Here is a 16,888-nt window from a genome sequence, read left to right as displayed (position 1 = left end):
CATTAGTTAGTTAGGTACAGCTCTACTTACTGTAGCTACAAATCCTCTAGGAAAAAACTAGGGTACTATTTTGGATGTGAATGGCCGTTACCTAAACAAAGCTTTTAAGGTAACGGTAAACAAGATCCTCGTTTCCATGTCAATAAAGCAACCGCGTCTGTCTCCTGCACTGAACGTTGTGAAACAAAGTCAAAAGCTAGGTTATACTAAATAATAGCGACCAAAACATGTCTACAAACAATTATCGAGGCAAAACTGCAGGCACCGCATGTGATACCGAGGTAGACAACCCACCAGCCACCATAGAAATCAAATGCTATTTCTCCCCCGCAGGGTGGGCAGAGGGGTGGATAATAAATTACCAAATTTACCCTGAAATCTCTCTCCTCTTTAATTTTATTAGCTTCGTGAAATGTCTAGCCGAGAAGTCTAGGAGATAAAAAATCCTTCAGAGGTCCGTTATCACCCTGCAAACGACTGTCCCTGAAACTAAATGATCTCAAAGTGCAAAGAGGCTGGGCCACAAGCTAGGACAAGTCTAGCTCAGTTAATAAAGCAACTCGGAGTGTGGGGGGTCTTTTCTTGGGGCAGGAGGTGGTTGGAGGTACGCCTCTGACCTCCTATCAGAGAAACAGTGAATTTGCAAAATCAGTTCAGGGTCACCAAAGGTGGCCAGGTTTTTCTTTTCTTCTCCTCTATTTAGTGTTAAAAGTCAAGAGGGATTTGAAAAGATCACTTGTTCTACTCTTTTCTTTAACAGAAGAGGAAACTGAGGCCTAGAGACACGGAACAGCTTGCCCAAGCTCTGCTCGGACAGCTGGGCCTAGAACCTGATTCCCTGCCCCGACCCAGTGGCCCACTACGGAGAGGTGAGTCCCCAGCAGGCCAGCACTGCACCCCAGTGTGGCCTCAGGGACCCTGCCTTGGGCAGCGGTACAAAGACCTTGGGGGAATTGTAGTAGTCAGGGAAGGCAGGGGAGCCACAGTAAAACGCTAGGAACTCCTCTCCTCTCCCCACCAAATGTATTCTCATACACTGGTAGTGTCTTCCCTTCCTCTTCTGACCTTAGAGACCCATACCCCCTCAAGACTGGACCTGAAAACCTTCTCATGATGTAAAACCACCTACAACTCAAAGGACCTGAGAAAGGAAAGGAGAAAAAAACAAAACAAAAACACTGATACCCAAGGCCTTATCCCTTATCAGCCTTAGATTTCACACCATCTGGAGTCACCCACTGGACGCCCAGCTCAGCTCTGGAAGGTCTCCTTCCCTTCTCAAACCGCATTCCGAATCCCAAGTGCCCCCAGGAACCTGTTGCCTGGACAGTGATTAGCGCCCCCGGCCCCCCGGGCGGCCCTGAGACCGGCTGTGTGTGCCTTCTATAAGCCGATTCGAACGGCCACACTGGGGAAACGCGGGCAGGGCTCGGCTGACAAAGGAAAGTTGCCTCGGCCCGGTGCTGGAGTTTCTTTTCAGGGTCTTGTTGGTCCGGAAGGTAGCCTCTCGCCAAGCCGACCCCTCCCCCAAGCCCAGGCCTGGCAGCATCGTGAGGGTGGGGGGGAGGCTGCGGGGTGGGGGCAGACCCTGAAAAGAAACCCCCAAACCCCGCGGCGGCGGCAAACTTGAGAACCCACACGAGCTCTGCTGCAGCGCGCCCCGCTCTGAGCAGAGGCAAGAGAGGGCGCTGTCTCTTTAAACGGGGCTGTCAGGGCCCGGGCGGTCCTGGAAAGGGGGCGCGCGACCACACGGAGAGGCAGAACCTACCGTCTTGGAGTCCAACTCGTGGTGGGGCTGGCCTAACACTTTATCTACACTCGCCGGGTCTGCGAACGTGACGAAACCGAAGCCTCTGAAATGAGACAAAGAGGGGGAGACACAAACAAGAGAATGTGGCACCATCGGGAGCGGCCAGGAGTGAGCCCTCGCTGCAGAACGCAGAGCCAAGCGGCCCCCACACCCCCGCTCCCCCGTCGTCCCCATCCCCCAAGCCTTCAGCCCCCCGGGGCCCCACACGGAAACACATCAAGGCTGAAGGGGGCAGTAGGGCGGGGGCGGGGCGCGCGGAGGTAACTTGGGGGACGCCGGTGTCCCCACTCCTTGCCCACCTCAGTTTCTCTCCTCCTCCCCCCGCCTTCCCTTTCTTTAACGCTTTGTTTTATTCCAAACAAGCCCCGGCACTCAGAGGAGACACAACCAGCTTTCTAAGAGGGGGGCTTAAGAGTTCGGGGCGCCGCGAGTGCACACATTAAAAAAAAAAAAAAAACTATGTGGAAAGTGAATGAAGCTGAATGTCATTTGAAACGGGAGAAAAAGAAGCGAATGGGGAAAATGACTTAAAGCGCAGATGTGGACATCCCTGTATCCAGAGTTCAGCACCAATTAACAATAACCTTTGGGGTTAATGGGAAGGGAGGGGGGGAAGATGGAGCGACGTTCGAAACCAGCCACATGCCTGAGCCCCGTTCTAAATCCGCTTAGCTACTTCCGAAGACACCTCCAAAAATAACACTTAAACTTTGTTCTGAAATAAAGACAAAATCCAGAAGGGGATGGTTTACCTGGAGCGTTTCGTAGTGGGATCTCTCATGACCATACATTCTCTAATTTCTCCAAATTTGCTAAAATAGTCTCTAAGGCTATCTGTAGAGAGAGAAAGAGAGAGATGGGGGGGGGGGGGGGGGGAAGGTGTGGGGGGGAAAAAAAGCAATGCAAATTCTGATCAAGGACAAAAACCAAAAGTAGTTTTCTGTTGTTATTCTGGGGGGTTTTTTGCACACGCGGGGGAAATTCGGCAACAGAGGTCGCGTAGAGGGCTCGGAAAGGATTTGCTATTTAAAAAAATAACCTTGCACAGGAGAAGTGGGGAGCCAATGGCGGGGGGGGGGGGGTTCCTACACCAGGATAACAAAGAGCAATAAAGAAGCCAAGAAGGGGGGGACCCGGGCGTGCCCCCCTCCCTCCCTTACCTGGTGAGGTCTGCCAGCTGAGTCCGCCGATAAACATTTTACTGGAGGGAGAAAACATAACAGAAGTGAGCACCGATGTCAGATCGGCCATTTTGACGTGTAACTTACAAAAGCTAAAGGGAGAGCGGGGGGGAGCGCGCGAGCGGGAGCCGGGAGGTGGGCTGGGGGAGCGGGCGCCGGCCGAACGCCACCCCGAGGTGCGCGGCTCCCCGGGGGGGGTGCCGGCGGGTCGGGGGAGGGCTCCGGAGGGGCCGGGCGCCGCGCTCCGCCGGCCCCGCCGCGGCCAGCGGAGCGAGCCGGGGAGGCGCGGGGCGCAGCGGCTGGAAACTTACCCGGGGTCGTGCTGCGAGTCGTTGGCGCCGCCCGAGCCGCCCGGGCCCCCGTTGGCCTCCATAGCTGCGCCCCCCCGCCCCCCCACCCCCGGACACCGAGCCGCGCGGCGATCGGAGCGCAGCGGCGGCCGGCCCCGAGCCCGAGACCTCCCGCTCCCTCCGCCCTCCGCCTCCTCCCCCCGCCCGGCTCTCCGAGTCCCCGCGAGCGGCGGAGCCGGGGCCGCGCCGAGAGCCGTCACACGTGGGCTCGGCTCCGCTCGGGCCCGCGACTCGCACACCCCCCGCCCCGCCCCCGCGGCCCCCCCCGCCCCCCGCGCACGTGGGGCGGGGTTCTAGAACGTCGTGTAACCAATGCCGCTGACGTCACGGCCCCCGCGGACCCCGCCCGCCCGCCCGCGCGCGCTCCCCCGGCCCCAGCGCCCGGACCCGGGGGGCGGCCCGCGCGCCCCGCGCCCACGGGGGCCCCGCCTCCGGGCGGGCCGGCCGCTGGGGGGGCGCACCCCGACTTCCCCGGGGTCACATGGGCTGCGGGGGGCGGGAGCGCCGGGAAAGGGGGAGGCGCGGGGAGCTCGCTGCCTGCCTGCCTGCTCGCTCGAGCCGGGGACGAGACGCCCCCCACCCCTCCAGCTGGGCCTCTCCATCCAAGTTCCCGGTCCCCGGCCGCCCGGATCCGGGGATGGCAACCGCCGCCCGCCCGCCTCTGCGCCCTTTTTTCCAGCCGCCGCGCAGAAATTTAGGTCAAGGACGTCGGGATCAAACCCAAACCCTGGCGCTCCTTGGGCGCTCCGGGAGACCCCCAGAACGGGGGGCCGGGGGCTTTCAGGATGGTGCGGACACCCTCCGCACAAACCCCAGCCACAAGTTTTATTTTCCTTTCGCGCTGGAAGTTCTGTCTGGCTCTCGATCCACACCGGCACGTCTTGCGCGGCTCCCCGCCCTTCCCCGGCAGAGGTACGAATCCGTGCCCGGGGAAGGTTATTTTGGAACTTTGAGGAAACGGACGCGATTCCAGTGGTGAGAAAAGGCCGAAGGAAGGGTTTCCGCGTTAATCAGACGGCGCTTTAAAAAATATAATAAAATAGGTTTTATAGGGGTCAAGGTCAAATGATTGGAGTTTAAGTCAAAATTTTTTGTATAGTAAGAAATAGTTTTGAGAGCATCTCTGGGAGGGCCGGAAAGGGTGGTTATTTCAGAAAACCCCTCTCCATCCCGTTTGTGCTTTATATATATATATATATATATATATATATATAATAGATATAATAGATATATAATTGTTTTATTCTGTTTTTATGCCGAGATAGTAAAATGCACTAGACGTAAATAGCCCAAGCCCCCCACCATCTGGGGACGTGGCTGAAGGTGGCAGAAGGCTTCAAACACACCCACGCCACTTTGGGAGCAGTGTGGTGCGGCACAGGTCCTGGCACACAGTAGACGCTTAATAAATGCTGGTGTTGATCTTTGCCGGCACTGAAAACTTGTAAAAACCGATTTTGTAGCTTCCCAGAAACATGGCATGCTTTTCCAGCTGATTTCAGACTGGCCAAATTCAGGCTGGATTCAATTTATAGAGTATTTAAAACAATAAGGATATAATTATCCTTATTGTTTTAAATTATTACAATAAATTGAGTTAATATGGCATGAGGGGCAACATAAAGTTGTGGTTCATCAAGTACCAAATTAATGTTAAGCATGAATTGATGCCCAATTAACAGTTTTCCATTCATTTTCCTGGAATTAGGACACAATGAGGTACACTCAACACCAAAACTGCACCGGGTCCACTGTGGGTCTTGGAAAAGCAGACTATCTGAAAAATCCCATCAACCCTTAATCTCCCTGTCTCCTCAATTGGGGTAATTCTATCCTTTACAGATTTGGTAGGGTGAGGGAAGTGATTGAAATGAACACATGTAAAAGTCCCTTTTTCATTGCACTCCTATATGGGTTGTGCTTATTATCAGTGATTCAGTTCAGTTCAGTTGCTCAGTCGTTTCGGACTCTTTACCACCCCATGGACCCCAGCACAGCCAGGCCTCCCTGTCGATCACCAAATCCCAGAGTTTACTCAGACTCCTGTCCATGGAGTCAGTGATGCCATCCAACAATCTCATCCTCTGTCATCCCCTCTCCTCCCGCCTTCAGTCTTTCCCAGCATCAGGGTCTTTTCCAATGAGTGAGTTTTTCACATCAGGTGGCCAAAATTATATCAGTCCTTCATACAATTTTTAGAAAGCACTTTAAAACTTTAAACCAGAAGCCCAAGCATTTTCCAATTCATTCCAAGCTGCTTCCCAAATCATCTGGGGTCCCATGTGTTGAAAACCCAGTTGTTATTATGATTATGATGATTGCTTATTATGACTATTCTCAATAACAAAATGCAGACAACAGAGCTCATGGGATTTTGTGGCGGATTTTTACCTTAGAACCACAGGTGATTGGTGCTGGAAAGGCCTGTCCTGAGCCAGCCCCCTCATTTTACATCAGGGCCCAGAGGAGCAAAGCTTACCAGTTTACACCCTGCCCCCACCCGTCAATTCCCTAAAGGGGGTCTGGTCATCAGTGTCATGCCCTTTGGTTCTGCTGCATGTATGTTTATTCTGTCCTTTACAAGGCGAGAGTGAAGTGCCCTTGTTCCCTGTTGTAGACCTACACAAGCTGAACTGAATTAAACCGAGAGAGGAGCTAGCCATGCAGTTATAAAGAGAAAAGTAGATCTTAAATCACTAATACTACGTTGTTTTATTTACTTCTAACACGTGCAGTAACATTTATTCTTCTTGGTCTAAAGGTCTGAGTTTGGGCACATGAATGGAGTCGCGTACCCGTAACCATAGAGCGGTTCCAGGAAAAGTCTCGATGTCCAAAAACGTCTCTCTTGCTTCTCTTAGTTTATTATCATGCATTTCTCCTCCAGCTTATTCCAGCTTATATAGCGCCAGGGTCAGGAGAGTCCTAGGAGCACACCAGTCCTCCACCCTCTTAAAGCCTCGTAGCTCATGACACTGTTGGGTGCTCCCTTCTCGTAACTCACTCTTCCCTCGGCATTCTTGATGCCCGCATTCTCCTGACTTGCCTCCTTCCTCTCCAGCCTCTCTTCCTCTCTTTGCTCTCACTTCTCCTCCTCTGCCTTTCCTTTAAATAGTGGTGTTCATTCTCTCCCTCAGCTATACACCCTTATTTATTTGAGATTCTCCGAAGGTTGGGTTAAATGCCACCTACCTTCTGATGCCAGTCAAATTAAAATCTCTAGCCTGATCTCCCCACGGAACTCCAGACTGGTTAATTTCCTATTCATCATTTACATTTAGCCTTCCTAAAGATATCCCAAACTCAACTTGTCCAAAAACACATGCTCATTTCCCCAAACGTGGACCTCTTTATAAGTTCTCTTGATGAACAGAAAGAGAGCCCCAGGCATCTTAGAGACAAGGTTGGCTCCTTTCCAGGCTGACACCTTCCCATGTGCAATCCATCACGAATCCCTGGTTTTACTTCCACAATGTTTCTCAAATTCACCTTTCCTGCTACTGCATCTCAGATCTCCCACTAGAGCCCCTGAAGTTGCCTCCTAAACACCCTTCCCACATCAGTTCTTAACTCCTCTAATATGTCTGGAAAGTATTCCTTGACCTCTGACCCAGCTGAATCCCCGTCAGTATGCACTGTTATCCTGCCAAAATGTCCTCTGTGTACCCTACTCTGTGTGATCATTTGCTTCATTGCTTGTCTCCTCCACTAAGCCATAAGCTCTCAAACATTTCTGCTCTCCAAGTATTAATGTTAGCACAGAGCCCACTAATGCATGGTTGACGCCCAGCAAATATTTGTTGAACGAATGAAAGACTGAATGAAGGAAGGACAACGTCTAATTTCATTGTAGGAACTTTTGTATCCACGTCCATAAGTCAATCAGGCTGCAGTTTTGCCTTCTCATGTTGCCTTTCTCTGGTTATACTGGCCTCAAAAAATGAACTGGTAAGTGTTCCTTCTTTTTCCATTTTCTTGAACAGTGTGTATAAAACTGGAATTATGTGTTCCTTGACTGTTTGGTAGAACTAGCTGGTAAAATGTCTGGCTCTGAGAGAAACATTTCCTAGGTTGGTTTTTAACTACTGATTCCATTTCTTTGATGCCTGGGGATCTCTTTATAGATTTTATAGTCTTCCTGACTCAATTTTTACTCATATTTTTCAGGGACTCAATTTTTACTCATATTTTTCAGGGAAATTATCCATACCATCTAGGTTTTCAGATTTATTAACAAAATGATGTTCATTGTTTTCACTTAATATATTCTCATCTCTGCTGCATCTATCCATACTCTCCATTTTTTTGCATTCCATATATTATTGTATGTGTCTTTTCTGGATCCATTGTGTCTGAGATCTCCCTATTTTGATCTAGTGATTCTTTCTACTTTCTACTAGTGTTTGCAGAGAATCAACTTTTAATTTGGTTAATACTATTTTTTGTTTCATTAATTTTTACTCATATATATATATGTTATGTTATTACATATAAGAATATATACCATATATAAAAATAAAATTGTGTATTGTTAATGTATCATATTTTCTTTGTTCTATTCTCTGGATTTATTTTGTTGCCTTTAAAAAAATTCTTGCTGGCTTAAGTAATTAATTTTCAGCCTTCTGGGTTTTTTATTTTTAACATTTAAGGCTATGGATTTCACTCCAAGTGTCACTCAAACTACATTCCACAAGATACATAGGAATTTTATTACCATCCCAGGCAAAGAATGTTTAGATTTCAAGTATGATTTCTTCTTTGCCTTAATACACATACATTTTTACATTTCTAAACACAAGTTTTTGTTTTGATTTTTAATTATTTAAAAATCTGGTCTGACTTCAGAGAGGTGGTCTGTAAAGGAGATTCTTTATTATTTGTCAAGATTTGCTTTGGTAAATAGTCAGTTTTTATAAATACTCCATGTGGTCTTAAAAAGAATGTGTATACTTTGTTATATAGCATTCTATATGAATCTATTAAACCAAGCTTGTTAATTATGTTATCTAGATTTTCTGTAGCCTTACTAATATCTATCATTTTTTATAGTATTACATTAAAACGTCCTTATATGACTACATTTGCCAGTGCCTCCTATAAATCCTTCAAATTTTTCTCTGTATTTTGAAAGTATTTGATAAGGTACATCAAAAAGGGCTGTGAAAATATCCTAATATGACTACAATTTTCTATTTTTTACATTTTATTCCTCATTTTGCTTTGTGTTTTCATAGCGATTATTTCTTTAATATATGCACAGATGATCTTTAACTCTAGTGTTTTTTGCTTTAAAGTCTACTCTGCCTGCAATAAATATAATTACTCTAACTTTCGTTAGCATTTGTCTGGCATAATTTTCTCCATCTTTTTGCTTTCAACCTTTCTATGTCTTTAATTTTTAGGTAAGTTTCCTATAAACAGCATACAATTGGACCTTGTTCCTTTATTTATTGGGTTGACTGGTAAGTATAGCTCATTTACATTTAATGTAATTACTGATATTTTTAATGAACCTTGGAGGCACAAAACTGTATTAGTTACAATCTCTGGCATAAATATACTCTCATCATTAGGTATATCCATGGCCTTATTTCATTTTTTCCTATGATGAACACTTATAAACCTGCTATTCAACCAGAGACTAAAACAGCAACGGTGACTGACAACTCCTTGTGCGTTCCTCCCCCGTTTGCTCACCTAAAGAAACTGCCAGTCTCAATCTTGTATGTACTCTTCTTTTTTTGCTCTTTAAAAAGTTTTACCAAATTTTTATCATACACTTGGTTTAAAATTTATGAGAATGTTCTAAGGGCTATCTTTTTTAGTCCACATGGTTTTAGTAAGATTCAACTAGATTGTTGCATCTGGTTGTAGTTCGGTACTTTTCTGATTGTGCTACCGATTACTTTGTTCACTTTCTTGTCATAGATAGGCCTTTGAGTTGTTCCAGTTTTTTGCTTTTACAAGCAGTGGTTGATAAACCGTCTTGTCTTCTAGTGTATGTGGGCAAGAATTTCTCTTTGGAGTCACTACTGGGTCATGAGGTATCTGATGCAAAATAATGCCAAATTGTTTTCCAGAGCTGCTCTTCTAGTTTGTCCTCCCCACTGAGCAACTTCACTTTCACTTTTCACTTTTCATGCATTGGAGAAAGAAATGGCAACCCACTCCAGTGTTCTTGCCTGGAGAATCCCAGGGACGGGGGAGCCTGGTGGGCTGCCGTCTCTGTGGTCGCACAGAGTCGGACACGACTGAAGCGACTTAGCAGCGGCGGCAGCAGCAGTGTATAAGACAGCCTGTTGATCTACTGATTGCTGACATTTGGAACTGGTGTCTCAATTTTGTGCCCTTTATTTTGCTTTCTCTAGGTTTTTTGTTTACTTCCTTTCTTTTCTTCTATTGAACTGATGAAGAATTCTTCTTTCCCCTTTTCCTCTTTAACTAGTTTTGGAGTTGTAAGATATATTTCTGTTCCTTTAGAGATTACTTTACAATTTTTAACATGTACACTTAATACAGCCTCCCTAAAACTCTAAAACCAAGCAGAGAATTAATTATTCAACTTCAATTGCATTCTCCCTCTTATGTGTGATTGCTTCTTATTTTAGACCCACCTGGTTTTTATACCCCTAAATTTAATCACTGCTGTCATCTTAGTTTTATACATTGTTTAGATTTGCCTGTATTTACCAATTTTTTCATCTTTGTTTCTGGCACCTTTTTCTCCCTTTTTTCTAGGTACCAGCCCTTTCCCTTGAAACATATCCTTTAATAGTTTTTTGGGTTTGGGGGGAGGTTATGTGAGTGACATGCTTTCTCCATTAGTATAAAATTGTCTTATTTCACTCTTACCCTTGAATGATGATTTCTCTGGGTGTAGAATTCTAGATTGAAAGTTATTTTACCCTTTAGCACTTTTTAAAAAAATATGTCATGTCTTCTTGTTTTTATTTATTGTTGAGACATTTGGTGTCAGTCCAAATGTCATTCCTTTGTCGGTAATCTTTTTTCTTTCTGGTTTTAAGATTTTTCTCTTTGTCTTTGGCTTCCTGCATTCTTACCATGCTGTGTTCAGGTGTGAATCTCTTTTATTTATATGGTTCAAGATTCACTGCATATCCAAAAATCTCAGCATGCATGTTTTTGATCAGATCTGTAAAACTGTCAGCCACCATCTACGTAAATCCCGTCTCTCTTGCACTCTCTCTGTTCCGTCCTTCTGTGCTCGTGTTAGGTGTGTAATGCACCTTGTCTTTCTATGCAGTGTGTGTGTGCTCAGTCGCTCAGTTGTGACCCACTCTCTGCAGCCACATGGACTATAGCCCGCTGGGCTCCTCTGTCCATGGAATTTTACAAGAATACTGGAGCTGGTTGCCAGTTCCTCCTCCAGGGCATCTTCCTGATCCAGCGATCCAACTCTAGTCTCCGGTATCTCCTACACTGGCAGGCAGATTCTTTACCACTGAGCTACCTGAGAAGCCCCTCCGCGAAACATACCCTGAACTTTTCTCTCAAACCTTCTATCACTTTGACCCTTTGTGCTGCTTCTTAAACGTTTTCTTCAGATCCATTTGCTATTTTTTCCTTAGCTATGTCTAACCTGCTGTGTAACTCATTCATTGAGCTTTTCATTTCAATGACTCGATGTGTCATTTCCAAAAGTTCTGTTTAGTCATCTTTCAAATCTCCCTTTTTTTTCTAATAGTTACGTAATTTTCTCGTGGTTCCAAATGTTCTTTATGTCTTTGATAATTTTAAACTTACTTATTTTACAGTCTGTCTGGTAGTTCTGTTGTTTGAGGTTCTTGAAACTCACATCTACTACATCTTGGTTACGGTGGATTTATCCATGTATGTTTTGTAGATTAGTGTTGGGTCAGTATTTTTATCTTTATTTTTCACCTTTGGGGTTCCTGGACCATACAGGAGAGGTAAATTTCAGTTCCAGTCTCTGGGTAAATTACAGCCCAGAACACTGGGCTATAGTCCCAAATTCTCAGCAAAGACTCCTCTCCACTTTTAACTTATGCCAAGACAAATTTTCTTGTCTCCCTGTGCCACTAGGGAGATTTTCTTCCAGTGAATTATTTCTGTAGTGATTCATCCCTTTGAGGGTTCCAGATTTATCTGGGGATCTCGGTTCCATCTCCCCAGTTTAACAGATAGAAACTGCAGTCTCCTTTCCATTCTGATGCTCCTTTCCATTCCAGCCTTTCAAGGCCCAGCACACCTGCCTGCAGCCAGCTCCACGGCCTCCTCTTTGCTCACCTCCTCCTTGCTGTCATCACCCTCTTGCTTCTGGCACTAGAGACGTTTGCTTTTGTCCCATGAGCTCATTTGAATGGGTGTTTACTGCATCTTGACCAATATTTATGCTGCTGCTGCTAAGTCGCTTCAGTCGTGTCCGACTCTGTGCAACCCCATAGACGGCAGCCCACCAGGCTCCTCCGCCCCTGGGATTCTCCAGGCAAGAACACTGGAGTGGGTTGCCATGTCCTTTTCCAGTGCGTGAAAGTGAAAAGTGAAAGTGAAGTCACTCAGTCGTGTCCGACTCTGTGCGACCCCATAGACGGCAGCCCACCAAGCTCCTCCGCCCCTGGGATTCTCCAGGCAAGAACACTGGAGTGGGTGGCCATGTCCTTTTCCAGTGCGTGAAAGTGAAAAGTGAAAGTGAAGTCGCTTCAGTCGTGTCCGACTCTGTGCGACCCCATAGACGGCAGCCCACCAGGCTCCTCCGCCCCTGGGGTTCTCCAGGCAAGAACACTGGAGTGGGTTGCCATTTCCTTCTCCAATGCATGAAAGTGAAAAGTGAAAGTGAAGTTGCTCAGTCGTGTCTGACTCTTAGCCACCCCATGGACTGCAGCCTACCAGGCTCCTCCGTCCGTGGGATTTTCCAGGCAAGAGTACTGGAGTGGGGTGCCATTGCCTTCTCCGACCAATATTTATACATGGTGTTTATTTATAAACCAGTATTTATAGTAGGAGGATTTTGAAGTTATTTAGTCTGCCATATTGCCAGAAATGGAAACTCACTTCCATTTAATTTTTTGTATCTTCCACTCCAGATTCATTTTTTCTTAGAATACTGTGGCATCTAGGATTTTGGAATCTATTTTTTTTCTGAACAATAGTCTTTTGGTGAGGCACCATTAGAATTATCTCAAATGAGGCAAATAGTGGTCAGTGTAGCTATTCACTATAATCCCTGGAGAACTTCATAAAATACTGAAGTTCTTGGTTAAAATACTAAAATATTTGGTTCCACCCACAAGATTCTGATTTAATTTTTCTCGGAGACAGTGTGCGCAGTGATCTTTTTTAAAACTTCTCAAGTGATTCTAATGTGCCACCAAGGTTGAACGTGCCTATTTGAAAACACACTGATGAAACAAACAGACCATAATAATCTCTGGGCCCCACCCCAGATTGTCTGATTTATTTTGTCTGAGGAGAGCCCCAGACATCTCCTTTTTCTTTTTTTAAAAAATGTCCCTGATAATTGTAGTGTGGATTCGGAACTAATGATTTACCTGGGCACATCCAGTCAGACGAGAGGAGTTAAGTAAAGTCAGAGCTGGAAACATGAGCAGTGATCTAGGTGAACAGTTCCCAGTTGTCTGCACAGCCGTCCGTGGGACTCCTGGGGAGCTTTTTCATTCTGAAGGTTCCTGGAGATTGTGACCTGGTAGAGTTAATGTGAGGCCGGAGGGCCTTTTATTACCCAGAAGACTTTGGTGGCCCGCTAGGTTTGGAAACCGCTCAGCTAGCCCAGTCTTGTTTGACAAAGGAGGAAACCGGCCCTGAGAGAAGTGTTTTTTTTTTTTTTTCCCTTCAAGGTCGCTGAGCTGATTAAGAAGAAAGCTGACTCCTACCTTCCAATCTTGTGTCCATTTCATCTGCTTCCAAACATAAAGCCGCCCGCTGCTTTTGCAAGATCTTGGCTGGTTTAAAAAGGCAGATTCGGGATTTGTGTGCAGGATTTCAGGAATGTGGGGTCTTCTGGTTTGTTTTGTGTGTGGATGGCACAGCAGAAGGGAAACAAAGCATTCTGCTGCCTCGCATGGAGGTTCTAGTAGCCAGGCGACCTTGAGCGGAAAAGCCACCCTCAGTCTCCAGTACCCCATCTGTAAACTGTGGGTCACTATGGTTTTAAAGTATCTTGGTCCTCCTGCAAGAGGTGGAGCCTGATCTTCCCACCCCCACCCCGGGTCCCCCAGCGTGGGCTGTACTTAGTCACTGGGTTCTGATGAATAGAATGTGGAGGAAATGATGGTGGATGAACTCCAAGGCTGGATCAGTAAAGGCACCTGGCTCCCGCCTGGCTCCATCTCTCAGGTCACTCTAGGGAAAGCCAGCTTTCATGCCGTCAAGATGCTCAAAGAGCCTGATAGACAGCCCCACGTGGAGAAGACTTGCAGTTTCCTGTCGGCAACCTGAACTAGCCTGCCAGAATTGTGAGACCACCTTAAAGCAGCATCTGCCAGCCCCACCCCAGCCTTCAGATGATAGCTGCCCCAGCTCACACTCAACAGGAACTTCCCTAGAAACCTGGAGCCAGAACTTTCCAGCTAAGCCACACCCAATTCCTGCCCCTCAGAGACATTTAATACTTGTTTGAAACTACTAAGTTTTGGACTAGTCTGTTACACAGAATAAATGACTAATACAGAGATTCTTGGGTTTCCCTGATAGCTCAGTTGGTGAAGAACCCACCTGCAATGCAAGAGACCCCAGTTCGATTCCTGGTTGGGAAGATATCCCTTGGAGAAGAGATAGGCTACCCACTCCAGTATTCTTGAGTTTCCCTTGTGGCTCAGCTGGTGAAGAATCCACCTGCAATGTGGGAGACCTGGGTTCAATCCCTGGGTTGGGAAGATCCCCTGGAGAAGGGAAAGCTACCCACTCCAGTATTCTGGCCTGGAGAATTCCATGGACTCTGTAGTCCATGGGGTCACAAAGAATCAGACGTGACTGAGCGACTTTCACTTCACTTCACAGAGATACTTAAAAAACGCATGAAAATAGAGCTGCTTACCTCATAGGTTTGCTGCAAGATTCGGGCGCTAACGTTTACAGAGTGCTTTAGTTAGACTCTGACCAAATGAACTGTGCACTAGATATAAAGAAGGGATTGCATATTATTAATGTTATCAGATTGCAACACATTTTATGTTCAATTACCTGCAATGCTCTTTCTGGAGCATCGCTTTGCTCATCTGCTTATCCCCACTGCACACTTGTAAAAGGTCATTGTCAAGATATAAAATTATAGGTAAGATTTAAATGTCTTGACTCAGTTACTAACAACCGTGAGCATGTTTTCAAATTGGAAAAGCAAGATCCATTTAAACTCACTCTTTTTCCGCAAAAGGCTCTTTGTTTACTTTCTGGTATTGCATTTCACAGGCAGGCCAAGCGCCTCTCTGATTAAAGAGTTTGTTCACTTTATCTGTCTCCCTGTAGCTTCACAAGCCTTACTCTTAAGAATAGACATGGCAGACTTTGCACCAAAGAAGCAAACCTTACTTTTCACGAGAAAATATTTAGTAAAAGTGAATTTTTATTTATGAAAATTCCACCAAGCATAAATTACTTGTCTGAAAGTAATGGGCTCTTTGTAGCTCCCTTAAATAAATAAATAGCTTCTTTTCTCAAGTGTTGTGACTTTTGAGCATGCTTAAATTCAGGGCTAGTTTGTTTTCTTCCAGGAAATAAATAAGCATGTGCGTCAGATCCTAAATCAGTCTTTCTTCTAGAAATGTATAATATGAGAAAGGCTTCCCAGGTGACTCAGTGATTAAGAATCTGCCTGCAGTGCAGGAGACACAAGAGACATGGGTTCCATCCCTGGGTGGGGAAGATCTCCTGGAGAAGGAAATGGCAAACCGCTCCAGTACTCTTGCCCAGAAAATCCCATAGACAGAGGGAGCCTGATGGGCGACAGTCCATGGGGTTGCAAAAGATTCAGACGCAATTGAGCATAATGTGGGAAAGCCAAGATAGTTTCCTTCCGACTGTCACGCTGGAGGCATATAGTATCAGAAAAACATGAAAAAAGACAGACGGTATGAGACTGAGAGAAAGGAAAATTATATTTTTCAAACAGTCTTTACTGATCTAACACAAATATCTTTATCTGTAATTTATTTAGTCCTAACTAAATTTATTTGTTTGATATATTTAGAGGCATTAAAGTTCCCTTTATTTAATAGATGGAGAAAATTAGTTTTGTTTCATTATTTTTTTCCAAACTGGGAAGGGATATGCAAAAAAAGCTCTTTAATGGAGGCAGAGGAATGTGTTTAGTCAAAAATTTTCCTTCTTTCCTTTTCCATTTCCATATTGGACACAGCTAGACACCTGATGTTATGGTGGTTCTCTTTTTTTTTTAATTTTTAAAAATGTCTTTAAAAATTTTTGTCTTTTAATATCCATTAAGACTGGTTTTTCCAGTGGTCATGTATGGATGTGAGAGTTGGACTATAAAGAAAGCTGAGAGCTGAAGAATTGATGCTTTTGAACTGTGGTGTTGGAGAAGACTCTTGAGAGTCCCTTGGACTGCAAGGAGATCAAACCAGTCCATCCTAAAGGAGATCAGCCCTGGGTGTTCACTGGAAGGACTGATGTTGAATCTGAAACTCCAGTACTTTGGCCACCTGATGCGAAGAGCTGACTCATTTGAAAAGACCCTGATGCTGGGAAAGATTGAGGGCAGGAGAAGGGGATGACAGAGGATGAGATGGTTGGATGGCATCACCAACACAATGGACGTGGGTTTGTGTGGACTCCAGGAGTTGGTGATGGACAGGGAGGCCTGGCGTGCTGCGGTTCATGGGGTCGCAAAGAGTTGGGCACGACTGAGTGACTGAACTGAACTGAACTATTTTATTATTTGTTTTTATCTTTTGCCCAAACCGCACAGAATGTGAGATCTTGGATCTTATTTCCCTGGTCAGGGATCAAACCCATGCCCCTTGCATTGGCAGCACAGTCTTATGCTCTGGACCACCAGGGAAGTCTCTTTGTTCTCTTTTGTTCCCTCTGTCTTCCTCTTTCCTTATCTCCAACTCAGAATTATCAGGGTAACCAGGGCGAACGCTCCCTGCACACCTAGCTGAATGAGAACAGGTTGCACCCCTAATAAATCAACATCATGTACTGAGTGGCCACAGTGGAGTATCCTTGCAGCTACCGTGGGGACTGGGGTTGGAACTCTAAATTCTTAAGAAGTTGCAGGAAGTGGACGGTAGCTTGGGGTTGGGTGAGAGGCTGGCTCCAGTCCCTCTGGCTGACAACATCCTGCAGATGACACCATCCTGGCGAGCCCACTCCCCAACCACAGCTCTCTTATTTAGTGTGGTATGGTAAGCACAAGAGAGAAGCATCGGGAATTAAGCAGAAAGCCACTGTTCTCATTAAAAATCTCCCAGGGCTGCTCTCCCACATACTTTAAAGCTGTTGAACTGCTCGCACTTTGTCATTCTGTCGTCATTATTCTTATACATGTAGGTAAATATTTTATTAAACGTCTTCACTGCTTGGCA

The 16,888-nt window shown here is 45.9% G+C and overlaps 1 protein-coding gene and 1 long non-coding RNA gene across 15 annotated transcripts in view; one reads left to right on the top strand and one right to left on the bottom strand.

Moving 5' to 3' along the window:
• The window catches only part of MSI2 (musashi RNA binding protein 2), a 406,300-nt gene extending 402,863 nt beyond the window's left edge, over positions 1–3,437 (bottom strand). For 4 of the 12 annotated variants that reach the window (XM_070774273.1, XM_070774276.1, XM_070774281.1 and 1 more), the window contains exons 1-4: positions 3,303–3,434; positions 2,971–3,011; positions 2,563–2,644; positions 1,769–1,853 (exon numbers count right to left, since the gene is read on the bottom strand). In XM_070774273.1, the coding sequence (XP_070630374.1) occupies positions 1,769–1,853; positions 2,563–2,644; positions 2,971–3,011; positions 3,303–3,364 (270 nt within the window). In that variant the 5' untranslated portion in view covers positions 3,365–3,434. Of the gene's footprint in view, positions 1–1,768; positions 1,854–2,562; positions 2,645–2,970; positions 3,012–3,302 lie in introns of all 12 variants that reach the window. The other 8 variants (XM_070774275.1, XM_070774277.1, XM_070774278.1 and 5 more) reach the window with 4 other exon arrangements.
• A 345-nt stretch (positions 3,438–3,782) lies between these two features.
• LOC109574510 (uncharacterized) lies at positions 3,783–16,888 on the top strand. Of its 3 annotated transcripts, XR_011561898.1 has the most exons (5): positions 3,783–4,316; positions 7,195–7,289; positions 8,747–8,806; positions 8,918–9,067; positions 13,181–16,888. It is a non-coding gene; the product is annotated as an uncharacterized lncRNA (long non-coding RNA). The 3 variants fall into 3 exon arrangements; XR_002183101.2 differs by lacking the exon at positions 8,918–9,067; XR_011561897.1 differs by lacking the exon at positions 8,918–9,067 and having other exon boundaries at positions 3,785–4,253.

The sequence above is a fragment of the Bos indicus genome, chromosome 19 (assembly GCF_029378745.1).
Source record: "Bos indicus isolate NIAB-ARS_2022 breed Sahiwal x Tharparkar chromosome 19, NIAB-ARS_B.indTharparkar_mat_pri_1.0, whole genome shotgun sequence".
In the NCBI taxonomy this organism is placed as follows: Eukaryota; Metazoa; Chordata; class Mammalia; order Artiodactyla; family Bovidae; genus Bos; species Bos indicus.
Note: the sequence above shows the minus strand (reverse complement) of the source record. Positions and strands in the feature narration are given on the sequence as shown.